Source organism: Pteronotus mesoamericanus, unplaced genomic scaffold, assembly GCF_021234165.1.
Source record: "Pteronotus mesoamericanus isolate MK-2021 breed Mesoamerican mustached bat unplaced genomic scaffold, CSHL_Meso_final contig_74, whole genome shotgun sequence".
Taxonomy (NCBI): Eukaryota; Metazoa; Chordata; class Mammalia; order Chiroptera; family Mormoopidae; genus Pteronotus; species Pteronotus mesoamericanus.
This window is the reverse complement of record NW_026555247.1, coordinates 41,232,601-41,241,463: the sequence shown is the minus strand read 5'-3', so window position 1 is coordinate 41,241,463 and position 8,863 is coordinate 41,232,601. Positions and strand designations below refer to the sequence as shown.

Sequence of the window (8,863 nt, the reverse complement as noted above, 5' to 3'; positions counted from 1 at the left end):
TGCAGCCTGGGGCGCGGGGTGTGCAAGTCCCGGGCAGGGCGCGGAGAGTGGGGAGCCGGAGACGGCCGGCGCGGGAGAGGGGCAGGGCGGGGCAGCGTTGCATTGGCCAGGCGCAGGCAGCGGGGTCGCGCCCGGAGTCTCCTCCCGCCAGCTCCGCTCATCCTCTCAGAGCAGAACTTGGCGGACAGCGGTCGGTGCTCGCCCGTCATGGATGTTGCAGGTAACCAACCCGGCCCTGCGCCCGGCGATCCGCGCGTTAATTGCATTCATATGTGTATTTCAATGGGGACCATCGCGAGTCTGCATCTGGGCGTCGGGAAAAGGCACTGAGAATATCAACATCATTTTGTCTGGGGCTGAGGACGGAGGCTCCTCATGGAGACACAACTTCTCTCTTCTTAGACTATTGGAGGAGTTGCTCGGAGGCCGTGGGCGGCGAGGGGAGAGGCTTCCGTGCTTTCTGTTTCTGGGCTGGGTAAGGAAATGACCTGCCTGGTTTAGGGGGGAGCAGAGGAGGCCGGGGAAAGTGCAGGCAGCGAGTAAGTTAGCAGAGAGCCGCGGGGGGCCGCCTCTTAGCCCGGCAAGAGGGAGCCCAGGCTCTGGAAACAAAAGCTGCACCATCAGCTCAGCTCGAGGCTCTGGTAGCTGGAATCCTCGCCCCGCGCCCAAGGGATCCGAGGGGCTCTCCAAAGGCGCTCGCTGCTGGCTGGGGGGACCTGGAAGTGGGCGTTTGCTTTAGGGTCTCTTTTTCTCATATTCACCTTAAGGAGCTTTCTGGGCATTTGGTTTTTGGGTGGAAAATCGGTAAGATCTTCATTAAGTGGACTGCTTTTTAAAAAATCTCCAAGATGAGAAAAGAAAAAGAGGATCAAAGGGAAAGCAGAGAAAGGAAAAAGGTTTCTTGGTGTGGCTTTCAAGAAAATACCGCTGAAATGAAGGCGATACAGCATTAGTGGATTTTCCTTTGCCTGAGTCCTGAGCCCCCCTCCGCCTTAGGCCGAATGGGATGTGGGGGTGGCTTTATGCCGCACCCCAGGGTCCCCGAACCTGCCTTAGTGCTGAGGCCCAGCAGAATCGCGGCCCCTGACCTGACCTCCGGCCCTCCCCACCCCCGCCCCCACCCTCAGCCACGCAGGCGTGCAACACCGGGAGCTTTCGGGGATACCCTGCCCAGGGCTCCGCGGCATTTCTCGGAACCTGTTGTGCCACTCGGGGAGGGGGATTGGCTGTGCGCAGGACGAGAGGGTAGCCTCGGGCAAGGGGGCCCGAACGCAGCAGGCGCCTGCTCCCCTTGCCCCCTCCCTGCACAGCTTCACCCCCCAGTCTAAGGGTTTGGGTTCTTTGCCCTCACAGGTCCGCTGGCGCTTTTCTTGTGAGGAGGACCCTGGCCTTAACCATCAGAGCAGTGGACCGAGGCCAGAGGAGACTACCCCCGGCCCTGCGTGTTGCTGGACCGCGCGCACTCCTTCAGCCCCTGCCGGCCGCCGTCCTTGCGTGCCGCCCCCCAAGGCCGGATGCCGGCGCCCGGCCGGGGCCCCCAGGGGCCACCGCTGACCATGCCCGGGCTCCGGGGGGCGCTGCGCGGGCCGGCCGGCTGCGGCTCCTGCCTCGGGGCGGCGCTGGCCCTGCTGCTGCTGCTGCTCCCCGCCGGCTGCCCGGTGGGGGCTCAGAACGACACGGAGCCCATCGTGCTGGAGGGCAAGTGCCTGGTGGTGTGCGACTCGAGCCCGTCGGCGGACGGTGCGGTCACCTCCTCGCTGGGCATCTCCGTGCGCTCCGGAAGCGCCAAGGTGGCCTTCTCCGCCACGCGGAGCACCAACCACGAGCCGTCGGAGATGAGCAACCGCACCATGACCATCTACTTCGACCAGGTCAGCCGGCAGGTCTGCGCACCGTGCCCCCAGTGCGGGGAGGACGCGGGCCTGGGCGCGGGCTGGGGCTCCTGGCGTCCCAGACCTGGAGGTCCAGGCGCTTCCCTTCTCTGCCCTGCCCTGCCCTGCCCTGCCCCTCTGCCTCCTCCCTCCTGCTTCTAGTGAGCTCCACTGGCCGTTTCCCCTTCTCACGTTGTTGCTTCTTGGTGACGACTGCCAGCTCAGGTGGCACTTGGGCAGCTGAGTCCCGGAAAAGTGAAGAGGTCAGAAATGTATTTCCCATGAGGGAACCGACCATTTTCCTTTTCGGTCGGGTGGAGGCTGTCATTTGTGGTGGATGGGCCTCAGCGACCCAGGGGGCCCACGCAGAGACGGAGCATTTACAATCCCCCGGCTGGAGGAAGGGCTCGTAGGCCGTCTGCGTCCCAGCCGTTGCTCAGGAAAGGCGCAGCTATTGCTTGTTCGGAAGGGACTGAGGATGTTTATCTCCAAGAAAAATAAGTAGCTAAGAATGTGAGGGGAAGTAGCAGGGATGATTATATAAACACAAAACAAAAGAACGTGTGGTTTTATCAGTGCAATATATTGTGAAAACTGTACAAAATGTATTCTACAAATATAGTATCTACACTATATCAATATATAGTGTGGTTATAGGAATTTTAAAAAAAAAGATCGATGGCTTAAGTTATCCTGACCCACTTCAGTTCTCCCACTTGGGTCAAAGCTGGGGCGTCATCAGCATGACCCTCCCCTGGCCGTCCCTTCTCCGGCTGGTGGCTGCTCAGGATGAGAGGTTGTGACCTGCCTCTTTGGTCCTGCCCCATCAGTTTCTGCTGCTTTCCAGAAACAGACGGAAAACTTAATAGGGGTCTCCAGACTGGACCACCAGTCCCTTCCTTTGACAAAATGCTTTTCTCAAACGGAGCCCGGTTGGCTGCGACGCGCACGGGCCGGGCGTCCGCACTGAGACTCCCCCTGCCCACTCGCCGGCCCTCACACCCATGTGCTGATACGGCCGCGCACGCACCCCCACCCAGTCCTAGGCCAGCGGGCTCACTTATTTGAACTCCCCTTAGGAAGCGTGTACATACTTGAAATTTGGGGAGCCTTGGGGTGGTGGTGGGAGGGAGTCTGGCTTTAATCTGTTTTTGTTGACAAGACACACAAAAATATTTACTTTCATTCAAATAAAGGCGACGAAAAGAAATAGGTAATTGGACTAATTCACCTTCCCGCCTCCTGCAGAGAGCGGCACAGCCTCTATGTGCCCATCGTTTCATCTGGGTGTCAAGGAGACGGTGACGTGGGTCAGGACAAGCAGTAGCAGGGTTCTCATGCTGCGGACAGGAAGCCTACGGCTGGGTAGGCGGAGCGGTGTGTCCCTGGCTCCCCGTCAGGGAGAAGCAGCCTGCCTTTCGGAGCTGGTTGCGAGTTCTCTCTACGGCAGGGGCCTGAATTTGCCAGGGTCCCGAATTTAAAATTGGGGAGAAAGAGTTGAGGTGAAGAGTAGGAAGAAGCAGCTCGAAGGGCTGGGATAGAGGACACTTTGCTCTTTTTGAAGCGCTGTAACAGAGACAGCCTTGGGGAGACAGAGAACAGGGAGGCACGCCGTCCCCAGCCACAGAGCCCAAGCGTCTGCGCTAGCCGCAGCCTGGGAATGGAGGCGGTGCCTGCCGACTTCCGAGGGCTTCCCACGGCTGTGCTTGCGGCTGCAGTTGGCATCGCTCTGGGGATTGCATGTTATTCATCTGTAATGAGTGCCTAAGAAATCACCGCACAATGTATTCAGATGACATTTATTTTCTGAACAGATGACAGGCTCTCTCATCTAGGGCTGTGTTGCTGTTGCTGGCTGTGTGTCTTAAAAGCTGAGAACGGCAGGCAGGCCATCCTAGTATGTTCATCAAGGTTGTGCCTGTGTGCGTGAGTAGGATCGGGGACAGGATCCAGGCAGAGTGCCCCAGTCCTGTCTTCCGCATCCGAGGAGGAAGAATTCGCTTATCATGGGGGACCCTCCACCCTTCAGGCTCTGCTCATGAAGCCATGCCCTCAGCGGCTCTGATTCGAGGAAAACCATCTGCGGGGCCATGTGACCTCGGGTCCCCTGGCTGGATTTGCCATGATTCTTCCACGTGACGGAAGTCCCGGGGTTGAGCCAGGGGTGTCCAAGCCGCTCTGTGGACTCTCCTGCTGTTTATTCAGGCTTATTACATGACGTCATCGCTCATCCAAGGAAGCAAACGTTACTCAGGGGAGAGGGAGGGCGGCAGGCACAGCCTGTGTTCAGGGACTGCCGTCTTTCACTCGGCAGCCATTATTGAGCACCTACTGTGTGCTGCCAGCGTGCATGCTGGAGCTGCGGGAACACGGAGACCCAGACTTCGCACAGCCCCTTCTGTCCCAGAGCATGGGAAGGCAGGTCCCCAGCTGCATCTGAGGGACGTGGTTTTGCTTTGTTGGCCACCTGCCCCACAGCCCCATTTGGCCCAGCCCTTCATTTTTGTCAAAGCTCCACGTTACATTCCCCATAATCCCACAAACGTCAAGACACATTCGGTTTCCAGTTTGTTTACTGACCTCACTGTCTTCCTTCTTCTCTGCCCTGGTCCTCCACGTACAAAATTGGCACCATTTTTTCACCTCATAGATGGATATACTGTAAAAAATCTTTATGCATCACCATCTACTAGGCTACCTTTGAGATCACTTGATCGCTTCCCTGTAGGTGTTTCTGCTCCAGCAGCCCCTCCCCCACAGCCCCGAGGGCAGGGCACAGAGGACCTGGGGTCACCGTCGTACCTGTCTGATCGTGGCACAGGCTGAGGGGCCAGGTGCGGGGGGAGCGCGCTATGTCTGTGCTGTGTTCCCTCCTCTCTTTCAGGTGTTAGTAAATATCGGCAACCATTTCGATCTCGCCTCCAGTATATTTGTAGCACCGAGAAAAGGGATTTATAGCTTCAGCTTCCATGTGGTCAAAGTGTACAACAGACAGACCATCCAGGTGGGTAGTTCTGCAAACTGGACCTTTCAGCTTTGGGTTGCTCATCCGCCATTGCTGTGGACCCTGTCGCCCCCTCTGTGAGACCTGGGGCTGGCCGGCACCTGGGGCTGGGACCCAGCTGAGTCCTCTGGGTCAGGCCCCTGGGATGGGCTCCGTGGAAAGGGTGGGGGAGGGGCGGGGCGAAGAGAAAGGTGTGTGGGAACAGCTCTGCGGGGTCTGCTGAGCGTACCTCTCTGCATTGTAGGTCAGTTTAATGCAGAACGGCTACCCAGTGATCTCCGCGTTCGCAGGAGACCAGGACGTGACCAGAGAAGCGGCCAGCAATGGGGTCCTCCTGCTGATGGAGAGGGAGGACAAAGTGCACCTCAAACTGGAGCGGGGCAACCTCATGGGAGGCTGGAAGTACTCCACGTTCTCGGGCTTCTTGGTGTTCCCTCTATAAAGGCAGAGCTGGGGTGGCAGGGCAGTTGCCTCTGGACCCAGGAATCCCCCCTCCGTACCCCCCCCGAACTTGGCCGAACAGGACGACTTGTTTCCAAACTCTGTCCAACTGTCGCAGTAGAAGAATGATTTCCTTCCAGATCTCCAGTATTTTATTTGACTATTGACCATTCCTTGGGAACCTGGCCTCTAATTAGTTTTAGATGACAAGGTCTTCAGGAGAAATGGCGTTATTGATTTGAGCAATTTGTACCTGTGATTGTAAAGTCGATCTGGGATTTTACTGTTGGGACCACTGGCGTTTCCTCTTTTGTTTGGACACTGTGTTGTTGCCCTGCCCGGACCTCAGGATGGACTGACTGCAGGTTGGTGGCGGCGGCGGCGCGCAAAGCAGGAGCCCTGCGAGGCGCCCCTGCTGGCCAGCCCGTGAAATGGGGTCGCTGTGTGTCTGTTCAGCCTTAAGAAAAAGGATGGCATCGCTTTCGTTCTGTGTGTTTCCCGGGGAGGCTGGGGGGACTCGGGAGGGGGAAGGGGCATTGTGAACCTGTCCAGAAGTGCTTTATCTGGAGAAGCAAAGTTTGCACGATTGGACTGCGACTCTTGTTCTGTACTCTGTGTGTATGTGTGTGTCTCCCTCGAAAAGCTTTACTTTTCTGTCCACACGCAGCTCTCCCTCCTCACCCTTGCTTTTGTTCTTCACTCTGGGGTGAGGGAGAGGAAGTGTATGTTGAATTCCCGGATGAGACCAAACGAAACAAAACAAAAGGTACCTGTGTATTTTGTTTTGGATGAGGCCAAACCAAACAAAAGTCACTTGCATATCAAAGTAAAAAAGACAAACGGACAATCGCGCTGCTTCTTTCCAAGAGACTTTCTGAGAGGCACCTGTAGAACTAACAACGTGGATTTCTTGTTTTTCATTCACTTTCTGGAATACGGTAAGCACCTGATGTTCTAGGGTGGCCTGGGTCACATAAGCTGACGACAGGATCTGTGTGACCGCGTCTCCTGAGTATGTGGCTTCCTGGCCGAGGGACCTGGGTCTTCCCAGCAGCAGGCGCCATTGATTGGGATCCACCCTGCGTGAGCATGCTAGGATCAGGTGCTTCAAAGACAACAGGACCGGCCAGTCTCCGCAGGACACTCTTCTGATCGGCCCAGGAAAGGGGTGTGGCCAACCCCGTGCACCTGGCTGGAAGCTGTGCTGCGTCTCAGTGGTTACAAGCTATTGGCCAGAGGCGCCCTAGGAGCTGGTTCTCAAATCCTTTCTGGGTTGGCACCTTGTACAACAGTATTATTAAAATCCAGCTGAGAGTTGATGGGTACAGGAGTCCTTTGCCAGGGACATGTCACTAATCCCAAAGCAGTCAAAGAAGAGACCTCAAACCGGATGTTCATTTGTCCTTTGTGTAACAATGTAACCAAAATATTGATGATAAAAATCATAATTTAAGATGCAGAATAAATGGGTTCGATGTCTGGCTTGCTCTTCTCCCTTCACATCGTTTCCCAACTCTCAAACTGTGTGTGAGTATCAGCCAAGGGTCAAGGACCAGCAGAAAGCGAGTCCTTGCCCTGCCTGTTCAGAAAACACAGGCACAAACGCCGCCCTGCACCCAGGGCTGGCTGCGGGTCTAGTCTAGGTGGAAGCTGCGCACCTCACACATTTCAATCTGTACATAATATTTTCCACACAGTTTTGGGGGAGATAGGTGAAAAATAGATAGCATTCAAGAGGCTTTCTGGATAAGGCAATCTGCTTTTCATCGTATATAGTCCTTGACGGGGTTCAAGTACCAATTCAATATTTCAACCAGAGACCAGGGATGAAAGGAAACTGACATTTGAAGATAGTCAGCTGTTTCTAATGTACGTGTGAGGATGGTACAGCATTGGATCCCGTTTTCCAAACAGAAATGCAGTGGGGATTATGTAAATGAAAAACTCTAGTTTGACGAAGGGCCTGCGTCTCACTGGCCTTTGGTGAAGAGAATAGTGGGATGCAGAATTAAATTTGAATTAGGATGCTGTTACGTTTTGTGAGGGGGTGGGGAGCACAAAGAAACACCCACTGAAAGGCGTTAGGGCGCTGTGATGAATAGGGATACTTCCAGGCGAGAGCACCGTTTATGAGTGCTGCTGACCGAAGCTGCAGGCTGCTGGCTCGTAGTTTTCCTCTGTTTTATCGCCTTCAGTTAGTTCGTCCTTTTGCTTTCATTCCCTTAACCTTCTGTTGGATTTAAAATCAACAGCAAACCTCATTAGAGGACAATATAGCACTTCAGAGATTGAAAGATATATGAGTCCTTCGTATTTTTATTGCTTACAAATATGATATACAAGTATTCCTTTGTATTTACAACTTTATTACATAAGGCTGTCATTTGGTTATACTGTCTAATAAATAAGTTATTAAATGGACCGATGTAAACAATAAGTCTATTTCAGGAGTTTGTTTTATGTCAGGTAAAACGCTTCCTTCTGTTTATGTCACTTTTTTTTTTCTCCTTGAGCTGGATGCAGAGACCGCCTCAGGAAGGCGACGTGAGAGTGTGTCTCTGCGGTTGTACCTGGCACCGCATCTGCCCAAGTCCCCTTTGGCTAAGGATCTGGGAGGGAGATGACGCTCCTGTGTATGGCCCGCAAAAATACATAGGTCAGACCAAAATATGAAACCGGCTTTCCTTTAATGAGGAAAAAGAGGCATGTATAATGCGTACAGCCTGATGCGAGCAGCTCTACCCCTGAGCCTCAGTTTCCCCCATCTGTCGAGTGCGGACAGTGACCCCTGCCCAGCTCACAAGGCTATTGTGGGGGTCATGCGGAGGCCCAGTGACAGGAAACGGAGGGTGTTTCTGGGAGGTCACGTTTTTCAGCACGTGGTTTAGGAAACATTCCATACGAACATCTGACAGAACATTTTTATGTGAATGTTCCTGTTCTTGAATAACGAAGTAACACTGTTACACTATAGTAAAGTAGAAACTGATTTTTAAGAATAATATGGACATATGAACATCTATACATTTTCACGTGAGCACAGTTCTCAGCGATGTTATTTGACTCTCTCTTGTGGCTCAAGCCCACCTTTCGGTGCCAGCGTGTAACACTAACATTTTATAAAAATATATTTATACGACTAACATTTTTAACAGGTAAATAGTGAATTACCATTTTTTTGGCTTATACTAACAAGTTGGTCTAGTTGAAAAATGTTAATCCTACTCATTGTAAAAGCTTTTCTTAAAAAATAATAACTTTTTAACTTAATATTCTAATTTAAAGCACAACCCTGATGATTCAACGCCAGGCTCAAGGATCTGTGTTTCCGATCTGTAATGCCTGGGCAGGCAGGATACTCTTTTTTTGCATCCTAATATTTTGATTTATGTATTCGTGTATAATAAAATTATTTACGGTAGTTGCTCAGAGCAGAGGTGATAAAAGCCAGTTGAATATGGGCTTGCAAACTGATGGCATCCTGTAGAGAGTAATATTTACTTGCCTGGAAAAAAATTTCAGGCTAAATCTTGTTATATCAAGCACC

General features: G+C 53.2%; 1 protein-coding gene across 1 annotated transcript; it reads left to right on the top strand.

Annotated features, from left to right (window-relative positions):
- The first annotated feature begins 1,502 nt into the window (after window positions 1–1,502).
- CBLN2 (cerebellin 2 precursor) lies at window positions 1,503–5,317 on the top strand. The gene is made up of 3 exons (XM_054583893.1): window positions 1,503–1,871; window positions 4,756–4,875; window positions 5,120–5,317. The coding sequence occupies exons 1-3, from the start codon at window positions 1,515–1,517 to the stop codon at window positions 5,315–5,317; spliced, it is 675 nt and encodes a 224-aa protein (XP_054439868.1). The 5' UTR covers window positions 1,503–1,514.
- The last annotated feature ends 3,546 nt before the right edge of the window (window positions 5,318–8,863 follow it).

What these genes read in the sequence shown, in the direction of transcription:
- CBLN2 (XM_054583893.1), top strand. Translation starts at nt 1,515, where the DNA reads ATGCCGGCGCCCGGCCGGGGCCCCCAGGGGCCACCGCTGACCATGCCC. An exon ending in TGACCATCTACTTCGACCAG is followed by an intron (nt 1,872 to 4,755) that starts GTCAGCCGGCAG and finishes CCTCTCTTTCAG; the next exon opens with GTGTTAGTAAATATCGGCAA. An exon ending in ACAACAGACAGACCATCCAG is followed by an intron (nt 4,876 to 5,119) that starts GTGGGTAGTTCT and finishes TCTGCATTGTAG; the next exon opens with GTCAGTTTAATGCAGAACGG.